This window comes from Hemitrygon akajei, chromosome 4 (genome assembly GCF_048418815.1).
Source record: "Hemitrygon akajei chromosome 4, sHemAka1.3, whole genome shotgun sequence".
NCBI lineage: Eukaryota > Metazoa > Chordata > Chondrichthyes > Myliobatiformes > Dasyatidae > Hemitrygon > Hemitrygon akajei.
The window spans coordinates 146,924,797-146,948,108 of record NC_133127.1 but is presented as its reverse complement, the minus strand read 5'-3'; the positions used below and the strand labels follow the sequence as shown (position 1 = coordinate 146,948,108).

Sequence of the window (23,312 nt, the reverse complement as noted above, 5' to 3'; positions counted from 1 at the left end):
ACTCAAAGTAAAACATCCTCAATCTTGAGAGATTGTCTAAGAAGAAGGGAGGTTCTTCAGCTGGATGCTGGGTAACTCAGAAGCAATCCAGGGTGCCTGTAAATCTGAAATCATGCAGGGATGGGGATATTTCCAGCAAAAATATTATTATTTTGAGCACCTGCATTTGTGACTCAACCTGACCTGAATTTAAACAACATTTCTAGCCAAATGGCCATTTTCCCAATGGCTTGAACCTAGCTAAAAACTGCTGTATCAATGCTGGCTGGCTGGCCAATTAAATTAATACAAACAATGTGTATTTCCCAAACTGACTGCAGTCGGCCCTTCTTACCTGCAGGGATTGGTTCTGGACCTCCTGCCGATACCAAAAAATGTGGATGCTCAAGTCCTTTATATAAAATGGCGTAGTATTTGCATATAACCTACGCACATCCTCCCGTATACTTTAAATCATCTCTAGATTACTTATAATGCCTAATACAATGTAAATGCTATGTACATAGTTGTTACACTGTAATGTTTTGGGAATATTGACAAGAAAAAAGATTTGTACATGTTCCTCTTGCTCACAACACAAGCAGCAAATGAACGAGACGTGAAGTGAACAATAATCAAATAACGAGTAAAACTTTTCATACCTGTACAGTAGTTGTTACACCGTCCTGCTTAGGGAATAAGGATGCTTTTTAGGAGCCATTTTTTCACAGGAACAAAGTGAACGACGAGCTGTGAGGCAAACAATGCTCGAACTACGAGTGCTGGAAGAGCTCTTCCGGGTTTTCTTGATTTGCGGTTGGTTGAATTTGTGCATGTGGAACTCACGGAAAAGGAGGGCCGACTGTACATACACAGTTGTCATTTTATTAGGTAACCATGTACCTAATAAAGTGGCCGCTGAGTGTATATTCAAGGTCTTCTGCTGCTGTACCACATCCACTTCAGGGTTCAATGCATTGTGTGTTCGAAGATGCTCCTCTTCACACTACTATAGTGCATTGTTATTTGAGCTACTGTCATCTTGATCCAGTCTGGCCATACTCCTTTGACCTCTCTCATTAACAAGGCGTTTTCATATACAGAACTTCTGCTCACTGGATTTCTTTTACCATTCTCTGTAAACTCTAGAGACTGTTGTTCCCAGGAGATCAACAGTTACTGAGATACTCAAACTACCCTGTCTGGCACCAACAACTATACATGCTCAAAATCACTTAGATCACATTTCTTTCCCATTCTGATGTTTATTCTGAATAATAGGTGAACCTCTTGACCATGTCTGCATGCTTTTATATATTGAATTGCTTCCACATAATTGGCTGATTATATATTTTGATTAACGAGTAGGTATGCAAGCATATTTAATAAAGTGGCCACTGAGTGCATATTTTTAAAAATAATTAATTAGCATTCAAATAATGCCTCAATAATATCAGAACAATTGAATAACATTGTTTAGAATTGGCAAAATCCCTCTTTATAAATAAAAAAGTGTATTACAGAAGTTTAAAGCATGCTTCACCACATAACAATATATTTTAGACCAATTGTAAATATTCAGAAATGTTTAAAATTTAGTACAAACATTCTCTGTCCTTGCTGGTTGTTAATACAAGAAAATGTAATTAAATTTGTCATATTCAAGTCAGTCATCCAAGCAACTTATTCATCTGCACATGATATGTGCAGAAAATGTTCCCAGCAAATCATTCACTTCTATTATCAATTTACAATGTGTATTGTAATAATTGCCATAGGCTTTCCTTTCCCTTCTTTGCAATGTAGAAGACTTTCCATATATTTTTTGTGAAGTGTTCATTTGTCATACTTATACAGTAGTGTGCAACAGTGTTAGGCATATGCATATAGCTAGAGAGCCTAAGAATTTTGCCCAGTACTGTATTTGTCAATGTGGAGCAGAGAGCAAGTTCGTAAATCTGGTGGTAAATTTCACTCACATATGTCAGGAAATTTTTTTTAATTTGTTTTTTCAGCAGCAGTACAGTGCAGTATATGAAATTACTAAAGCATTATGCAAATGTCTTAGGCACCTCAGCTACGTATATGTGTGCTAAAACTTTTGCACAGTACTGTATTTAGCTAATATTCCTGGTCACATAAGCTGAAAGCACATACAGTAATAGTCCTTTATGTTTATCATACTCCACTTTCAAAGTCAGTTTCAATGAAGATGAATTGTTTATCCAATAGGCTGTAAAAGTGGTTGCTGTTGATCAAAATCTTTTCACTTTCTCCTGTTGAAATCCAATTTGTAAATCTTTGACAGCACAAAACTACTGCGCTGTGCCAATGGCTTTTGGGACTGCCTGGTGAAGGAAGCCATTGAAATAGAACTAGAGGAAAAGAATTTTAACAAAGATGAAGGTCTCACTCTAACTAAGAACTGGAACATGATTGTAAACAAGGTGGGACAGCAGAAACCTGATTGGATGAGGACTAACCAATCAGGAGGGATGGATGATGGGGGTATAAATACCATCGGACTAGATATACCCAGGCATCATTCCTGATGAAGATGGCAGAGTTTGTCATCGAAAAGTCGGTTAAAATCAGTATCTGTACCCAGATGGAAGACCGAGAAGAGTTTATTTTTCATATGTGCTGGGAAAGCACTAGATCCTTTTTCAAATCTGAAATAGTTCTGCATTTGCAGTTTACTTTAGCAAATGAAGACAAAAGATGTCTTGTTTTCAAGTCATTTGATCTCAGTGGAAAAAAGGAGTCATATTATTCTATTCAAATAAATAACCAAATAAGTATAAAAAGTGCCCTTAAACTGGAATAATGCCCTTAAAACTAAATGTCTGCTCATTCTGCCATTGGATTAAGGGTTAACCATGGCTCAAAGTTCAGCCATTCAGTTTAAAACCCCTGGGGACTAAATAGCAGTAGATTGAAATCGGTTTTTAATTTGGACATTGAGTGCTCTGGTTTCTATCTGATATCATGCTTGTCCCTGCATATTTTAATTAATTCCCTTGTAAGTTGTGCTAACTACTGGACATCAGGCAGAACAAGTCTAACTCTGCGTCTATCACCAATATCAATGCTGCAGAAAATTTTCATCATTCCACATGAGCTAGTGATAATCCTAATGTGATTCCTTATCTGATTTACAATTCATGTTGCAGAATCTCTGAATGTACGTGCATTAGCCACTTTATTAAGTACCTCCTGTATCTAATAAAGTGGCCGCTAAGTATTTAATACTAATTGAGACACATTGTTGACCAACCAAAAATATCAACAGTTATGCTTTCAAATCTTAGTCAAGAAATAAATTTTCATTTCCAGAGTTATGCTTATTAACTAATTCATGATTTTGACTGAAGTTGTTTCACGTTGTTGGTTTGTTCGCTACACTGGGTTAACACAAAGCTTCCAGAATTGTTTCAATTCGTATTCTTTAACAACATTGAATGTCATGGTGACATCGTCTGATACTCACACATCGTAGCTTAAAACATTTGGTATCAAGGAATAATGAAGCTAAGATATGCAGTGGCATACACTGTGCAATCTTTCCCAGCTTGCATTAAATTGAGCTTTATCAGTAATGGAGCAGATCAGGTGAAGAACAAGTGAAGGAGAATGCTTGAAGTTGGGATAAGAAATCTGTCATTGCAGCATTTAATCAAAAGTATTTGCTTTAAAATATCAAACACAGGAATGCCCCTTATAGTTGGTTGTTTATCAAGACTTGTTAAACAGGTCATTCTTAATAAAGTCAGGATGTTCAAAAGATTAAAACAATCTGGATGATGTTATATTAATCTGCATTAATGCAAAGATCAAATTTCTTGCCAGTCAAATTGATTTTTAGGTATTCCTTCAACTTATTCTTCAGTTTTTGTGCAACGATACTACTATATCTGTTAGTGATTGTTAAGTGGGTGACATACTTCAGGAATCTTGGGATAATGGACAGTTTATACAAATGGAAATCAGTCTTCAATATAACTGCTTCAATAAACCATTGGATTAAAAAAAAGATTTAAGTGTCTGGACTTTAAAAAGATGTTTAAATATGCAGTTTTTCTTGTCAGTTGAGGCATGTTACTACTGTAAATAAATAATACTTTGCAGTCATATGTCTACATTCATAATACTGAAGTCTATCATAATTATGATGACTCAAATCATATTTAATCACTTGCTGTTACCTTGTGTTTAAAAAATATAAAAACTCAATGTAGTTTTGAGTTCAGTGAGTTTCTACTGAGACATTCTTCCACCACATCCCATCCTAAATGCTTGCTTGTTGTTCTAAATAAAGACTTCTTACATCTTCAGCTCCAGCCTCCATGAGGTTCATTCAAAGTCATAACAATATCTATTGCAGCTGAAATTCCTTTGGCAGATTTTCAAATTAATCCAGCACCAGGTCTTCAAATGCTACAGAAGTCCAGAAATTCTAATGGCTACAAATCACCTACGAAATTCGGTGTGCACATATTGTAAGCTAATTGTATCAGCATGAGAGGCAAGTGCACAAAGGTTCGATTTCACTGTGTACATTAAAATGGGAGCAGGAAAATTAAAAACATAAGAACATAACATAAAAACAATAGAAATAGGGGCCATTAAGATTGCTCTGTCATGCATTAGGATTCGCTAAACCTGAGTGAGCTTCATGGATCTACTGCTTTGCTATCTAGAGAGAAAACTTCTCCAAATTTTCTTTCTAAACAACCTTTGCCATTTGCTTAAAAGATTCCCCTTCCTTGCCCACTCTTGGTGCTAGACCCCTTGACTAGAGAATGCATCCTCTCTGCTTCTAGTCTGCAATGGTCTTGAAGAATTGTGTTTGCTTCAATGATATTTCCTCTTAGAGAATGCAGCCCTATTCTTCTGAAGTTCTCCTCATATAACAAACCCACCTTTTTTGGAAGAAATTTGGTGTATCTTTGCTGTACTCTCCATCTGATAAGTACACTAAGTCCTCATTGTGTGTTGATTTAATAACCTAGAACCATGTAAGTTTGGCAGTATTGCATGTGTTCTTCCAAAGTCTTTTCAGTGGCATGTGGTGAATCCAGTTGACCATGAGATGGATTAAATTTGATGTTTTGTCAATAACTGGTTTGTATCCTGGGCCAGATTTGGGAGTCAGAGTTGGAAACACCAGGGACTCAGAATATGGGGAGCCATGGTCTGGAGAACTTCTATACTTCACTTGTTATGCTGGAATTTATACTGAAATTGTAATATATCTATGGAGACTCTTTAAGTCTTAGTGTCATTGTCACCATCCTTAAATAGCTGCATCTCAGCAGCATCTTAAATACCAATACTTTACTAATACTTTTTCCCGTCATTCTACATTCTTGCTAGACCCTTGATAATATTCCTGTACTGTTTAAAACTAGTTATTATTATTATTATAATGACTGAATTGAAAATGCAGCTTTTTTTTAAAGGAAAGCAAGGTTGAGGCCTGGATTTTTAATTGTGTGGTTTCATCACAGAGTTTAAGATTGTAATAAATTAAAAGAAAAGAGAAATAGTTTATGATTAATCAATCAGGAAGTACGATCACAACGGACAGAGGTAACCAAAAGCTGTTGCTTACACAAATGTTAAGCAGATCAGTTGGTATTGTTGCAAAGAACGGGGTGAACCCAAACGCAGGACACTGGCACGGAGATTGAGTTGGGATGTAGACGGCGGTGTGGGAGTGGCTGGAGCTGAACGGCGAACAGGAGGGTGAACAGGAAAGCAGGAGGCAGGCAAAACTTATCTTGACACTGAGCGTAGAAAGGCAAGCAGTAGACAAAACGTTTCTTGACACAGAAAGACAGAATTACACAGGTAAACCTCGGTACTGAAGTAAAACCTAGAATACACAATCCTAAGTGGCTGGGGAACGTTAATTACCACACTGGCTAAAACAACGATCTGGCAATGAGTGGATTCTGCCATCAAAGGGAATTAGGAGTAAATGGGGAATTAACGGTTGGAACCATGGAAAATCAAAGGGAATTAGGAGAAAATGGGGTATTAACGGTCAGGACCGTGACAGGTATAAGTAATACTTTCTTGATCCTTTTGATCATTCTCACATTTTCAACCTCTCACTGCTATAGGCAGAAGTTCCCTCTTGCTTCCAAAAGGCAACAATGATACCAGTACCAAAGAAGAATAATGTGAGCTGCCTTGATGACTATTGCCCAGCAGCACACACATTGATAGTGATGAAATGTTTTGAGAGGTTGGTCATTACTAGATTGAACTCCTGCTTCAGCAAGGAGCTGGACCCATTGCAATTTGCCTATTGCCACAATGGGTCAATAACAGACACAATCTCAATGGCTCTCCACATGGCTTTAGATCACCTGGACAACACAAACACCTATGTCAGGATGCTGTTCATTGACTATAGTTCAGCATTTAATACTATTATTCCCACAATCCTGATTGAGAAGTTACAGAACCAGGACCTCTGCACCTCTGCAATTGGATCCTCAACTTCCTAACCGGAAGACCACAATCTGTGCGGATTGGTGATAACATCTCTTCCTCACTGACAATGAACACTGGAGCACCTCCGGGATGTGTGCTTAGCCCACTGCTCTCCTCTCTATATAGACATGTCTGTGTAGCTAGGCATAGCTCAAATACCATCTATAAATTTGTTGACGATACAACCATCGTTGGTAGAATCTCAGATGGAGACGAGAGGGCACACGAGAGTGAGATATGCCAACTAGTGGAGTAGTACTGCAGCAACAACCTGGCACTACACGTCAGTAAGACAAAAGAGCTGATTGTGGACTTCAGGATGGGAAAGACGAAGGAACAGATATCGATCCTCATAGAGGGATCAGAAGTGGAGAGAGTGAGCAGTTTCAAGTTCCTGGGTGTCAAGATCTCTGAGGATCTTACCTGGTCCCAACATATCAATGTAGTTATAAAGAAGGCAAGACAGCGGCTATACTTCATTAGCAGTTTGAAGAGATTTGGCATGTCAATAATTGCACTCAAAAACTTCTAGAGTTGTACTATGGAGAGCATTCTGACAGGCGGCATCACTGTCTGGTATGGGGGTGGGGGGTGCTACTGCACAGGACCAAAAGAAGCTGCAGAGGTTTGTAAACCTAGTCAATGCCATCTTGGGTACTAGCCTACAAAGTACCCAGGACATCTTCAGAGAGCGGTGTCTCAGAAAGGCAGTGTCCGTTATTAAGTATCTCCGGCACCCAGGGCATGCCCTATTCTCACTGCTACCAACAGACAGGAGGTACAAAAGCCTGAAGGCACACACTCAGCGATTCAGGAACAGCTTCTTCCCCTCTGTCATCCGATTCCGAAATTGAGATTGAACCCTTCAACACTACGTCACTTTTTAAAATTTACAGTATTTCTGCTTTTTACACGGTTTTTAATCTATTCAATAAAAGTATACTGTAATTGATTTACTTATTTGTTATTATCATAATTTTCACTTTATTTATTTATTTATTTATTTATTTATTTTGTTTTCCATATTATGTATTGCATTGAACTGCTGCTGCTAAGTTAACAAATTTCATGTCATATGCCAGTGTTAATAAACCTGATTATGATTCACGCATTTAAACATGTATTTGAGTTCTTGTGTAACATAGATCCACATAATGTATGTAGAATCATCCTCTTACCTGCACATACATCGTGCTTGGGAACAGAAAGTCACTTGTGCTTCAAGGGTTAACAAATAAAATGAATAGACGATGTTGTAATGCTTACCAACACCCACTGTGAAGGCCACAAAGGGTCATTGAACTTCAGTGCATTTCCTATTACCCTTTTGGAGTCCAATACTTTGAAGACCTCTGTATGGATAAAATCTTTCTTCACTGGATCTGGAAACCACACATAAAGATCTCTCACTTACAGTATTTTATTTTGTCAGTCAAATCTAATAAAAAAGTTAATGTTACCAAATAAAATTTAAAACATTTTGATGAGTTGGTGCAAAGTGTTATATTGAAAATGACCAGAAATTTCCATTCCACAAACACACACAATCAAATTTCTAAATTTTAAACAGACTAAACTGGAGTAGAAATTCACCTATGGTTGAAAATGCTGATCAGTTTTGTGTGCATTTTATTCTGATTCTGAAACTTGCTTCCACTTAGGTACTTCCATAAAAAATGACCTTCATCCCAAAGTCATTCTGTTTTAAATTGCTGAGGACTTATAATAAAATAAAACTGATATGATGCTAAATTGCAATTCCAATTGATCACAGAAAATAATTGGATTTTTCAGTTTCCTTTCATTCCCTTTTCATTACTAAAGTTACTTATATGGACCCATGCTTGCCTCGTAAAACACAAGCTTTCTTCACCTGAGTCAATATTGGCAAGAAATTCTATTATGAATATTCTGGGCTTTGGTGGCTGGGGCACATATTACAATCCAGACACCTTTTGTTTGCATCAACATACATATATTTCTTATTTCCTGCAGGGCTCCAAAATAGGAAAATAAACTATCAACTTTTTCCCCCCATGCTCTAACTTAACAGAGGAAAAAAGAAAAAAAACTCAGGCTACTCATCTCCTGGCCTTGGACCCATGCTCTATTTAACTACTTCTAATCACTAAATATCTTGATGGGCAAAAATCTCAGATTTAACACTATTAATTGAGCCAACATTCACTGCTTTTGGTGAAACATGCCATATTTGTACCAGACTTTCTGTGAGGAAATATTTCCTAATTTGTAAATGAACTGGCTCCAATTATAAGGCTTTCTGGCAACACCTAGCATCTTCATGTCAGTGGAAAGCAGTTTGTCTCTTTCTATTATATACTTCCTTTCACAATCAGTGATACTGTTATTCAATCACTCTTTTATTGGTAATGTATTCAGAACTAATATACATAAACTCTCTTCATCAGCTAATACTTTCAGTTTCCAGTATCCAACTGATAAATCTTCATTACACAGTTTTGAGGCCATTACGCCTTCCAAAAGCATGTTATAAAGACCTAATACAGTCACCAGTCATGAGTTTTGCAAAATCAAAGTAAAAATATCCTTATTTCTCACTTTAAAAGCTATTTTTACATAAACTCCTTTGCTTATTTTTCATTGTATTTTACTGATCCTCATGAATACCATCAACATAATATAGGAACATGGACAATGATCCTGCTATTCAATAGGATCATGGGATATCAGCCATCTTGTTATCATATCCCTGCTCCTTCCCCTTAGTCTTTAATGTGTCACAGCAGTTGTCTCTCCTTTGTTAAATATGTTCAGAGGCTGTTTGCATAGCTTCAGAGGAAGTGAATTCTATCGGTTTACTGCCTTCTGAGCAATCACATTTCTCTTCCTTTAAGTCCCAAGCCTCTTGTCCTGTAACCCAAAACTGTGACCCCTCATTTTACGTTTTGTAGACGCTACTATTCTCCCTCCATCCACCAGACAGGGAATATCAAGTCTATTTATTTCTGTCAGAAGTTTGCAAGTTTCAATTAGACCCCATCTTATTCTTCATGCTCCAGTGAATCCAAACCTGGCTGAGCTAATCTTTCCTCTTAAGACAGCATCTCTTTCTCGTGAATCAGACTAGTGAAACTTCATGGCACTCACGTGAGCCTTGTTATTCTGCCTTCACTTCAGAATTTCTCTGTGTAGTTGCTGAACACTTAAAAATAACACCAGTAGCCATTTTGTTTTGTCAATAAGGACCTTATACATATCTGTATTGCAATCCATCTTCTACAGCCTTGTCAAGTCACTTAAACAGCTAAATCATTATGGCACTGTTATTTTTCTATCTACATGACTTACATCTCAAATGTTCTTGATGCCATTGCAAACCAAGTAGCATATATGGCTGTTGAGATAACAGTGACACAAAATATTTTGAACCTGACTGAAGTAAATAAAAATTGTGAAAAGAGAAACAATACTCTGGAAAGCCTGAAAGATTAAATGGGGGAAAATGTGATGATGAAACAACTACAGGAACAAACACAGGTAAATATCAGACCTAAAATTCAAACTTAGGTTGCTTTGGTGAAAATCCATATAAGCTTGAGGAATGGTGGCTCATCTTTCACCAAGTGCACTGATCCTAACCTTAATGCTTTGGACTCAGTTGTGAATTTTGTGATTTAGGGCAATGCAAAATTCACTAGAAGGTCATTGACCTAAAACTCTTTTTCTTTTTTCCCCTCAGGTGCTGCCTGACATGTAGAGTATTTTCATCATTTTCTGATTTTATTTTAGATTTTTTACATCTTCATCATTTTGCTTTGGTTAAGTACGGTAAATAAGACACCTTAAAATATATTTTATGCTTTATGGTCATAATTTTGAGTTATTTAATAAATAAAAGAATTGGCAGAACAAACATATTCTTTTCATACAACTGACTGCGGTACTCAACAGTGAAATCAAAAGTGAGAAGAGAAATTATATCTGAAGCATTTATAAAATTTCAATAAGCAGCTGTATTGTGTGATATGCATTACATCAGAAAGAAAAGCAATAATATTGGAGATGAAAAGTATGTGATCAAAGTTTAGCACAAACGTCATTAACAGTTACCAAATTAAGAATCAGAAAATGATCAGCCAGAACATATGGAGTTTGAAATGGAGGTCTCAAATACTTTATCTCATCAATTGTTGATCAAAGAACTTGTGTCAAGACAAAAAATAAATAAATGAAAAAAAGGTTTCTTTTCATGAAGAAGCTGTTTGCACATTGTAACCCAAAACCTAATTTCTTTTTGGCAGAGGGTGGATATTAAAACATAAAAGTTTGTCAGGTAACAACCAAAGAATATTCGATATAGGAGGGAAGGGGACATGTTGTTGATAAGCGTCCATCATCCATGTATGTTATTAATTATTTCTGCTGCACAATTATAAATAACTAATGTGGTTTTGACAGTCAGTATTTCAGATAGAGAATGCAGAAAAATAAATATAGAAATTCTTTCCTTAGTTCCATTCCAAACGAAAAATGTTCCCAAATGCACATGAATCATGCACCAGCCAAATAAAATATCACCTTTCCACCAGGAAACGGCAACACAAACAGAAAACGCTAGGAATCTGCAGTTGATGAATATAAAGAAATCTCCATTTACTCTCCTATGCCCAAAACTCTAATAGAGGCTTTTTGTAGCTTAGTATATTCCCAAGGCTGGTCTCTGACTGTATGTTCAAGAAAAACCCATATGAATTATGGCTGGAGAGTAAAGGTATCAAACATGCACTTAATAGTAGATATATAATATTTTTTTAAATCACTGTGCCAAAATCGAATGTACTTGAGGTTAGCAACAATGACCCGTAGCAAAATAACAATTAAAGAAAATTAAACTTCAAACATTATGCAACCATATTGTGTTTACCAGCTGCAGATCGAGTCATATTTTCCAGATACAGTGCTCATTGGTAGTGGGAAAGGTTACTTTATTATTTATTGCATGTGCATTTCTTTATGGACAGATTTTTAGAAAAATAAAGCAGCAATGTTACTGACTGTATTTGCCACAATTTGTGCTCCAGGGATTGTTGGAAAGAGAAACCTACTGCAACCAAGCGCATTCAGGTTATCTTCAAGATTGCTTTTTTGGACAAGGAAGCTAACTTTCCATAGAGCAAACACGAGGAAATCTGCAGATGCTGGAAATTCAAACAACACACACAAAATGCTAGTGGAACACAGCAGGCCAGGCAGCATCTATAAGAAGAAGTACTGTTGACGTTTCGGGCCGAGACCCTTCGTCAGGACTAACCGAAAGGAAAGATAGTAAGAGATTTGGAAGTAGTGGGGGGAGGGGGAAATGTGAAATGATAGGAGAAGACCAGAGGGGGTAGGATGAAGCTAAGAGCTGGAAAGGTGATTGGCGAAAGTGATACAGAGCTGGAGAAGGGAAAGGATCATGGGACGGGAGGCCTCGGGAGAAAGAAAGGGGGAGGGGGAGCACCAGAGGGAGATGGAGAACAGGCAGAGTGATGGGCAGAGAGAGAAAAAAAACTAAATATGTCAGGGATGGGGTAAGAAGGGGAGGGGCATTAACGGAAGTTAGAGAAGTCAATGTTCATGCCATCAGGTTGGAGGCTACTCAGCTGGTATATAAAGTGTTGTTCCTCCAACCTGAGTGTGGCTTCATCTTGACAGTAGAGGAGGCCATGGATAGACATATCAGAATGGGAATGGGACGTGGAATTAAAATGTGTGGCCACTGGGAGATCCTGCTTTCTCTGGTGGACCAAGCATAGGTGTTCAGTGAAATGGTCTCCCAGTCTGTGTCATGTCTCACCAATATATAGAAGGCCACACCAGGAGCACCGGACACAGTATACCACACCAGCCGACTCACAGGTGAAGTGTCGTCTCACCTGGAAGGACTGTCTGGGGCCCTGAATGGTGGTGAGGGAGGAAGCGTAAGGGCAGGTGTAGCACTTATTCCACTTACAAGGATAAGTGCCAGGAGGGAGATTGGTGGGAAGGGATGGGGGGACGAGTGGACAAGGGAGTCGCATAGGGAGCGATCCCTGTGGAAAGCAGAAGGGGGGTGGGTAGGGAAAGATGTGCTTGGTAGTGGGATCCCGTTGGAGGTGGTGGAAGTTACGGAGAATTATACGTTGGACCTGGAGGCTGGTGGGGTGGTAGGTGAGGACAAGGGGAACCCTATCCCGAGTGGGGTGGTGGGAGGATGGGGTGAGGGCAGATGTGCAGGAAATGGGAGAGATGCTTTTCAAATCTACTTTCAAATCTCTTAGTTTCTTTCCTTTCAGTTAGTCCTGACGAAGGGTCTCGGCCCAAAATGTCGACAGTGCTTCTCCTTATAGATGCTGCCTGGCCCGCTGCGTTCCACCAGTATTTTGTGTGTGTTGTGTGAGCTAACTTTCCATGGAGTCTTTCCTTAGTGTGGCTGACTGACCTCAGGCAGCTCGTCTCAGACACTTCCTCTTACTTACTACTTGTAAAGGACCTACCGATTCTCAGGGGTATTTTTCGCTCCTGTAAAAATGCCATTGCTTTTTCTCAGTTCCTTCATGTCCGTTGCATCTATTCCCGGGATATGGCTTTCCTTTGCAGGATATCAGAGATGTCCTCCTTTTTCAATTAACATGGATTCCCTTCCTCCACCATTGATGCTGCCCTCACACACATTACCTCCATCTTTAGGAGATCTAGGCCTCATATGGAGCCAGTGATCATTAATGGAGAATGTGTGGAGCAGGTTAAGACCTACAAGTATCTGGGAGTACAGTTAGACGAGAAGCTAGACTGGACTGCCAACACAGATGCCTTGTGCAGGAAGGCACAGAGTCGACTGTACTTCCTTAGAAGGTTGGCGTCATTCAATGTCTGTAGTGAGATGCTGAAGATGTTCTATAGGTCAGTTGTGGAGAGCGCCCTCTTCTTTGTGGTGGCGTGTTGGGGAGGCAGCATTAAGAAGAGGGATGCCTCATGTCTTAATAAGCTGGTAAGGAAGGCGGGCTCTGTCGTGGGCAAAGTACTGGAGAGTATAACATCGGTAGCTGAGTGAAGGGCGCTGAGTAGGCTACGGTCAATTATGGAAAACCCTGAACATCCTCTACATAGCACCATCCAGAGACAGAGAAGCAGTTTCAGCGACAGGTTGCTATCGATGCAATGCTCCTCAGACAGGATGAAGAGGTCAATACTCCCCAATGCCATTAGGCTTTAAAATTCAACCGCCAGGAGTAAGATATGTTAAAGTGCCGGGGTTGATTAATGTATTTAATGTATTTACTTTAATGTATTTAAGTAAACTACTTAAGAACTTTTTAAAAGCTATTATTAATGCTTTTTGAGAGAGTGATTTAGATGCATATCATATTTTTACTGAGTTAAGTATTGTATGTAATTAGTTTTGCTACAACAAGTGTATGGGACATTGGAAAAAATGTTGAATTTCCCCATGGGGATGAATAAAGTATCTATCTATCTATCTATCTATCTCCTGGACATACGTGCTCACCCCTTCTTCTCTCCATGGATAGGATTCCACTTGTCCTCACCTATCACACTTTGAGCCTCCACATCAAACACATCGTTCCCCACACTTTCGTCATCTTTAACAGGATGCTACCACCAAACACATATTTACAAAGCCCCTAACTCTTCGCTTTACATAGGAATCGGTCCCTCTGTGATTCCCTGGTCCATTTGTCCCTCCTCACTAATTTCCCACCTAGCACATATCCCTGCAGGTGACAGAAATGCTGCAACTGCCCATTCACCTCCTCTCTCACCTCCATTCCGGGCTCCAAACAGTTCTTCCAAGCAAGGTAACACTTCACCTGCGAATCTGTTGGGGTTGTCTATTGTATCCTGAGCTCCTAATGTGATGTCCTCTACATCGGTGAGACCTGATGTAAATTGGGGGACTGCTTTATTGCATTCCTCCGCTCTATCCACCAAAAATGAAAATTCCCAGTAGCCAATCATTTTAATTCTTATCCCCATTCCCGTTGCAATATGTCGGCCCATGGCTCATCTTCATGAGGCCATTCTCAGGGTGGAGCAGCAACACCTCATATTTCATCTTGGTAACCTCCAACCCGATGACATGAACATCGATTGCTCTTTCCATCATTTTTTTCCCCTTTTTTCTTTTTCTCCTCCAGCAATTTTTGCAGACTTAGGCAACTTCTTTCAGTTCATTCACAAAACAGCTTATTCTTCTTTTCTTATGTCTTCTTTTCTTTTCAAGGTGCTTGGGATTCTGTTGGAGCCCATGATCTACAGATCAAACTATGGTTCTTTGCAAGAACTATAGTTTTTGGATCAGCTCTGTGGCTGGGAGCTTCGCTATCTCCAGGAATGGCCTGGAAGACATACGGCTTTGGGCAGTGGCCCTTAAATGATCCAGTTCCTCATTGATTTTGCTGACTGAAGTATTGTGGGAGACTGAAACATTGAGACAGCAAGTAGAGTGATGCTGACAGAAGAAGATCTCTCTCTCTCTCTCTCTCTCTCTCTCTCTCTCTCTCTCTCTCTCTCTCTCTCTCTCTCCCCCCCCCCCCCTTTCCCATCCCCCCGGTCCCTGAGATGGGGGCTTGGAAAAGAGACATGGAAGATTGTAACATTAGAACAGCAAGTTGCTGTTCTCCACTCTCGTTGTTGCAGAAGTGTCCTCTCTCTCCCTCGATTGAGAGAGAGACTCTGTCTGAGATACCGAAGTGCTGGGTTATGGACTGTAGCTTTTGATGGATTCTAGATGAAGGCCTCCTTAGTGGGCTTTTGCTATTGCTTGCATGGTGGTGGGTCAGTGCTTCTGCTGGAGGGGGAGTAGGAGCTGCTTTGGCATGGGAAGCTGAGGGGGGCTTTGGGGTTTTTATGCTTCTATCATTCATTCTATGAGTTTTCTTGTTTCCTGAATGTGAAGAATAAGAATTTCAGGTTGTATAATGTATATATTCTCTGATATTAAATTGAACCAGTTGATTTGAACCCCTCCCTCTTCTTCTATACCCCACTCTGGCCTCTTAACTCTTCTCCTCACCTGCCTTTCACCCTCGCGCTGGTGCCTCTCCTTCTTCGCTTTCTCCCATGGTCTCCGCCCCTCTCCTGTCAGATTCCTTCTTCTTCAGCCCTTTACCTTTCCCACCCACCTGGCTTCATCTATTACCTTCTAGCTTGTCCTCCTTCCCCTTCCCAACTCCTTTCTATTCTTGAACCTCCCCCTTCTTTTCCAGACCTGATGAAGGGTCTTGGCCCAAAACATTGCCTGTCGATTCACATTCATAGATGCTGCCTGACCTGCTGAGTTCCTCGAGCATTTTGTGTGAGTTGCCCCAGATTTCCAGCATTTGTGGAATCTCTTCTGTTTATCTCTTCTCAGTTATTTGTCAATATCAAACAATTTTCCTTGAAATTTTGCTTCATCTATTATGTCTTTGCAGATCTGGGAATATAGTGAACATCTGTCTATCCTTCCATCAGCTTTTGTAGTTGAAACAGGAGAGGTTGTTTTCATTGCTTTCTTCTGTTATGTTTCTCATGGTATTAGCTTTGTACCATGGCTTGGTTAACTAAATAGCTATGAGAATGTCATGTATAAAATTACTTTAAAATGTTATGATTTAAAGAAAACTATCACAATTTGATTTTTTTCAGTGAATTATCAAATTGAAATAATATGACATTCATAAACTCCTCTGTAACAGGCTTGACAATAATAGGTTTCCACAAATCACATATATAATGTACTGTATCCACATTCATTTGTTGTGCTTGAATAAATTAAATCAATCATTGTTTCATTCTATGTAAAATAGTCTTGTAAATATTTACAGCTCAGGACCAGTGAATGAAAATGTGTTTTTTTCCCTCCCATGGTAATTGTTCAAATTTTTATTTCTTCGAATCACATTCAGAATCTCGCAACATTCTGGAGAGAAGATGCTGAGCCTGCTTTTAAAGTACTTTCAATGGATTCAGGGTTAACAAAACATCAGATCCTCTGTTCGACCTCTGATGATGGGGTTCCAATGTTCTGAGACTGTGTTTCCAGTCATAATGAAATCTTTCACCAAATAATGTAGACCAGAGTGTTTGGACATTGTGCCTAAAGAGTACATATCATACCTGGAACAAGCAAATGGAGAATACTCTCCTGCTTAATCTGAGTACTTAAATCATAGTTTGTCCTAGAAGATTCCTGCATTCTTCTGTGTTGACTTATTTTAAAACTGGATCAAAGAAATGGAGATTAAATTTTATGACCAGGGAGATGGACATGAGAACTATCATGCATGATTAACCTTATCAAAATGGTTGGAATGTAAATGCTCTGTTTATTTACAGGACTGCTGCATGCATTCAGCACTACACAGGGGCTGAGTGCACACCTTAGCAGGAGATGTATATTACAAGCAGCCAAGCCCAGTTAAAGCTTGTCCACATTGCTTAATGACAACCTGCTTCTCAGAAAAGGAGGCTGTGGTAGCAGGTATTCTATGACAGAAACTGAAACAGGGAACCAAGCAGGCCAGGCCAGAGAACCTACTCAAGTGTGAATGGCAGAGTGGCTTGCCACAGAATGAAGCCTGTATGTCAGCTGCTAGGACAGTAGGCATTGGCTTCCAAAATATTCCACATACAATCACGTTGTAACTGGCTACCGAGAGGAGGGTTCATGTTGGGCTACATCACTGTTCATGGTTAACAATGTGTATACAATCAATGTTTCCTGCACTATGGAGAATGGTACAGCCCTCATAACCCTCAAATATACATGTATATTTTGTGTGGTTGTATTTTTTTTTACTGATATTCTATATGAGTTTGTTATCTTGTATATGCAAGGCCTGAGCCTCAAGCGGTGGTGACCATGTGGGATGGTCAGGGCCAGTGCACTCCTTAGGGGGCATTGTGATCGACTGAAGTTTTCAATAGGCATTTTTTGTGGTTGTATCTTTTTTTCTGGTATTCGATATGGGCTTGCAGTCTTGCATCAGTGTGGGCTCGCCTTAAGCCGTGGTGCTGGGGTGGGGAGGGGCGGTAGGGCACCATGTTCAGGCTGGAGGAGTCAGGCTCTATTGTAGTTGACTGTGGATTGATGGTGAGAGGGTTTTTTGGACTCTTTTCTTTTTCAATACTTTTTTTTTTACTGTGATTATGATACTATTTCTAGAAGGTACCAATCACTTGTGGGACCATTATACAAAAAAAAAGGAACTCAACTATTAATCTGAAAGTGCTTGATCAGTACTATAATTAGACATTGTTAGAAAAGATCTGTTCAGATTTTGAACAGGGGTTCTCCTGTGCAATGTTAAGTAAGTTTAACCAATGGCTTGATTTCCAAAATAGCATTGACATCAAAGTAACTTGCTCGACTATTTGATGTACAGTATACTTTTTAATGTCCCCATAAAGAGGTTTTACAATGGATGCTGTTTGGATTAAACATGGCATCAAGAACTCTAAAAAATGCATGATTTAGTGCTGTAATTTGAACATAAATTATCCATACTGCTCATTGGCTCACTGTTTATGTAAAAATGTTGCCATCCTTTTAATACATGGGAATAAGCTCCATTTCCTTAGACACAGGATGGTTTGTATTTGGCAAGATTATATTAATCAACTGTTTCCTTCAAGCTTCAAGCGATCATTCACAAATCATTAAAAGAAGTGTGTGAGCATGCATAGAAATCTTGTTACCATTTTTAATCTTCAGGCACTCATGCTAGATAATAGGGGGAAAGAAAAATTCTTGATTGTTATGGTCACGATAGTTAGAAATTATACAGTTAATAAAATGTCAGAAAGAATTATTGTGAGGGAATACTAAAGCAAGTTGGAAGTGTTAGGGCCACATAGAAGCACAGAGGTAGATTCATGAAAATGAATCTCAGGCAATAAATTAACTTTTCCAAATATGTTGCCGCAGGAGAGATTAATGAGAAGATGGTGTAGGAACCATGCATCTGTTTTCTATCTGCATTGCATTCTGTGTTGAGCGTTTATCATGGTAGCTAGTCACATGTGCGGGAGTGTGTTAAAAACAAAGGGAATAAGTTACGTATTCATGCTTTGTTCTGAACAGTCTAGTTCTGGGGACTGCTGGGTGCCAGATCTTTTGTTGACCGCTTAGATATGCTTAACGTGGTTTAATTACATTTGAAATCACTTAACTCTACTTAACTTTGATTAAAACTGCTTAATTGCACTTAATTGCACCGCTTAAAGATTGCACGTTTTGCTAGTTGCAAATAAAAAATTGATTACTGATCTTTGAGTTTTTGGAACATTATTACTGGATTGGAGCTTAGGAGGGTGATGGCACCTAACGGCAACTCCTTTGCTTGCATCTTCAGAAACAGCTTTATTTCAATCTTTGATATCTCTCTTTATCCCTTTCAAGGTACTTTTGAAGACCCTGATCTGCAGTTACACGCTGACTTCAGTCCTTTGTGGAAATGGGACCCGCTCTCAGGGCCTCACGACTGACCGCTTTTTGATATGCCAAGGATGCACCCTGCAAGACTAGTGCCCCTTCAGGGTGCCAGATTTTTATAGCTCTAGAGATGTGCTGATTCAAGGCTGGTGCTGCCCCCTGATGTGTCATGGGAGTACATGGAAGATCAAAAGCAGTGAGCTGGCTGCTGCCCGTCTGCCCAGGGACATGAGTTCTTTGGGCATAAAACTTGGAAAATACGACGCAACAGACTTTTAACAACATAAATCAGTGAATTGTTTTGTTATGCCTCCCCTCTCATTGTGAAACAGGGACATCTCTTTTTTTCCTTATTAGGGAGAGAGAGAGCCAGTGATATGTCAAATACCGGGTGAACGAGTAGTCTTTGGGGTACTGCAAGTCTGTGTCTTTATTGATGCTTTGCTGCACGCTCAAGTGCTTGGTGGGGGGGGGGGGTGCAGATGTTTTTTTTGCCGGTGGGGGAGGGGGGTCATTGCTTTTCTGCTGCTTGTGGGTGGGAGGGGGGAGTTGGGGGACATTGCAGTTCTAACATTTAACCTTCATTCATTCTTTGGGCCATTCCTCTGTTTTCATGGATGTTTGTGAAGAAAAAGAATTTCAGGATGTATATTGTATACATTTCTCTGACATCAAATGTACCTATTGAAGCCTATTGATCGGAGGACGGGTCATACAAGATGACTCTCCATATGATCACTAGAAGTGGCATTGGTTTGTTAGAATAGCAGCTGCAGATGGGATGGAGGAAACGTTCGGCCATGGGTTCATCAGAAACTGTTCACAAGAATACTGTGGTTAGTTTCTGATTCCCCTTGGCTAGAAGCTGGCAAATATTTACTGTATCTAATTGCTCACTCATCAAAAGGTTAACATGCTGGATATGAAGATCTCAAGGGAAAAAAGTGAAAAAAAGACAAACTTGCATTATATAGCACATTTCATATCTCTTAGTGCATCACAATCAAAGATTGGCTCTTGGAGTGCAGTTACAATCATACTGAATGCAAAAATGTCAACCATTTGTGCACAGCATGGACTGACTAATAAAAAATGAGACAAATGACCTGAAATCTGTTTTTAAGTTTAGAGAAGAATAAGGATAGCTCAGAACGGAAGCAAAGCATCCTTTACATGCATGAGAAGAGCAACGTTGAGGGATTTTATTTAGAACCTTCCAAGTAACTTCCTCTCCAACCAAGTAAACAATAACATTGAGCTGTTCCAATCCTTAAATGCGAATATTACATTAAGCCAAATAATTAATGGGGTAATAACTAAGAAAAAATAAGACAAAGTAATTTTAAATTATTTATCTTCAGGAGTTTGAAAACTCTTTTGAGTTATATTTCAGCTACTTACTGAAGGAGCTATGCAACATTTCGCTTTGTGAGCAATTTCACAGAATGATTATTGTATGCCAAAATATAATTACTGCTGCATTCAAAGAATACAAAGTAAAAGTAATATTACATTTATATTTTTGTTCATTCTATCTATGTTGTGAGGTGATGGAATTATTATGGAATATTCAGTCCTTGATTCTAAAATGGAGGCACCTCTCCACTTGCCTAATTTCAGGAGTATTCATAATAAGTGCAGAGTAGCTGCACTGGACCAAGAACAGCATCACGGAGCCCTGGTAAAGCCAAGTCAATATGCATCAAGAAGAAGATAGTCTAATTTTGGGCCATATCATGCACAAAGGAAGATGGCTGTGTTTGTTGGAGTTCAATTATTTCAACTGTATCCTATTGCTGCTGGAGATCTTAAGGTAGTGTCCCAGGTCCAACCATTTTCAACTGCTTCATTAATGACCATCCTTCCATCATAGGGACAGAGGTAGAGATGTTCATTGATGATTATACAATTTTCAATTCCATTTGCAAATTACCAACAAATGAGGAAATCCATGCCTATGTGCAGCAAGACTTCATCAAGCATAAGTAATATTCATGTGGCAAAAGTCCCATGCAATGACCATCTTCAACAAGATATAGTTCATCGACTGCTCATGACGTTCAATGACAAGTCCTTCACAATCCAAATTATCAGGAATTCAGCTGGTCCAAACACAATAAAAGCAATCTCCACACTGGGTGAAACAGTGGTGTAGTTATCACCTCTCAGTTCCGATGTCTTAGGTTCAATCCTGATATCTGGAATTGAAATTGGAATTGGTTTATTATTATCACAGGTACAGTGAAAAACTTGTCAAAAAAGAAGAGATGATGAAAAAGGCAATACATTGATTAGTCCGGAACAGCATGCTGCTCCTCGAGGAAATATTGGGCTTTAATTGGAGATTTAAACAATCGGTGAGAATTATTGGGAAGGGTGACTCTCAAACGCGCTTTTAAACAACAAAGTTTGTTTATAACATTTTTGATGAAACTCTGACAGCACGGATTTAAAAGACATCCGTTCCCTCAAAACTTCAGGACTGAAATCTTCAACGGTGAGAAATTTGAGACTTTGAAACTTCAACATACCCTTCTGCCGGGCAAATTGAATCAAGCCATCATCTTCACGAGGTCTGATTCTGACTCCGAGATCGATAATTTTGGATGTGTAATGTTCCAACACCTGAGAGGATGAAGATAACTTTTGTTCCGAAGTTTCAGTTTTACGATCTCTCCGACAAGCGGCTTCATCGAGTTCTGAAATTCTTGTTTGTTGTTGTTCAAATTCACGTCTAAACTATTTGATACTGTCTTCAACCATCTTTAAAATTCCTTCAAGCAAGGAGAGTTTTTGGCTGAATTTTGCGTCTAGTTTCTCATCTAGAAGCTTCGAAATTGCATCCAAAGTTAGAGGGACTTGCTTAGATGGTAGTTTAGCGTCACCATCATTTTTCCCGTTGTCTTTAGAATCTTTCCCGTCTTTAGCTTCTCATGCTCCAGTATGCATTTCCAGCAAACTAAGGTCAAGGCTCAAAGAATGTATCTGCAATATAAACCCCTTTAGTGTAGGTATAAATAAGGAATTTAAGGGTGATTACGGGTAAAAGAAGTAAAAGGAATGGAGCAAAGCCAAAGTGTGTCTCACGCCATGAGCATCTCCTTGAGAGTTGTGAAAAGCTTGTCATGCATATTGTTCATATAGAGGCAGAAAAGTGCAGCTTTTGGCTGTGGCTGTGGAGGAAGGACAGAAATTGGGGGACCGACCAACCCCATTGGAAGCTGAAGGGCGTGGCAGCGAGACGTACAGCTCTGCCACCAGGAGGTGTACCAGGGCTAAGGAAGTGAAGCATCAATGAATGATGGTCTCTGCCTGATGACCTTGCAGCTGAGCTAAGGGCAAGGGCACTGTTGGAGGTGTGGCAGGGAGCAATGCCCAGCAGGAAACAACGTCGTCCTGAAAATCTCACTGAAACTTTGGGTATCCAGTGACTACTGTGAAAGGGCAGTTGGAGTCCAGGGAAGCCCAAAGGACATCCAGGAAAGACTGGATGACTGCAAGAAAGTCAGCACTAGGAGTGGGCAATTAGTCAACCAACCCACTGGTCTAAGATAAGACAACCCGGAATAAAAGATGACAACCTGAAGTCCCTCTGAGAGGCAGGATGAAAGATGGGCCCAGAAGGATGGATTACATGTCAATGACCAGAACTAATAAAGACAATGAGATAAACACCCTTTGGAAGTGCAGGTGTGGATGGGGGAATGTGACAACACATAGAGGGCTTTGAATCAGGTGCAGCGAGAAAGGCCAGTAGCAACCTTGCACTACTGAGGCAGATCAGACAAAAGTGACCCAAAGCCAGATAGAAAAACACAGAGCTGAAGAACAGGTGATTTGTTGGTAGGGAAAGAAGGCCCAACACCGATCTTTTTGGTGATTGCTCATCGTACGGCATGTCTTGGGCATCTGAAACCTGGCGGAGCCCATCCCTCTGCAGGTTTTTTTTATGAGGTCGAGTTGCTAGCTCAACACTCAATCCAAGCACAGATGTAGAGCGTGCAAGGAAGCCGGCTGGATTTGAACTCGGGACCTCTCGCCCTGAAGTCCAGTGCTGATGCCACTACACCACCAACACCCCCCCATGTGTGAGCACACAACACTGACATCCCCCCATCTGAGGAGCCACACTGCAAAGCTAAGAGCAAGAAACCAGGAAGGAGGTACAAGATCAAGTGGCCAAAGGTGAACAAAGTGGCCGAGTGATAAAGGCTGGTCATGGACCTTAGCGAGATCCTCAAACACACGCTACGCGGCTGATTGGAAGACAAGCTTAACTCAATTGGAGAATTGCTCTACAAAGTGTGTAGAGATAGTGGAATGAAGTGAAGCAGAAATTGGCCAGGCTGAGAAGGGCAGAGCACATCTGTAAGCGCAGGAAAAAGAA

General features: G+C 39.7%; 1 protein-coding gene across 2 annotated transcripts in view; it reads right to left on the bottom strand.

Moving 5' to 3' along the window:
• Nucleotides 1-23,312, bottom strand: part of LOC140726749 (PC3-like endoprotease variant B) — a 753,656-nt gene that overhangs the window by 425,152 nt on the left and 305,192 nt on the right. For both annotated transcript variants that reach the window (XM_073043532.1, XM_073043531.1), the window contains exon 5: nucleotides 7,750-7,865. In XM_073043532.1, the coding sequence (XP_072899633.1) occupies nucleotides 7,750-7,865 (116 nt within the window). The remainder of the gene's footprint in view (nucleotides 1-7,749; nucleotides 7,866-23,312) is intronic.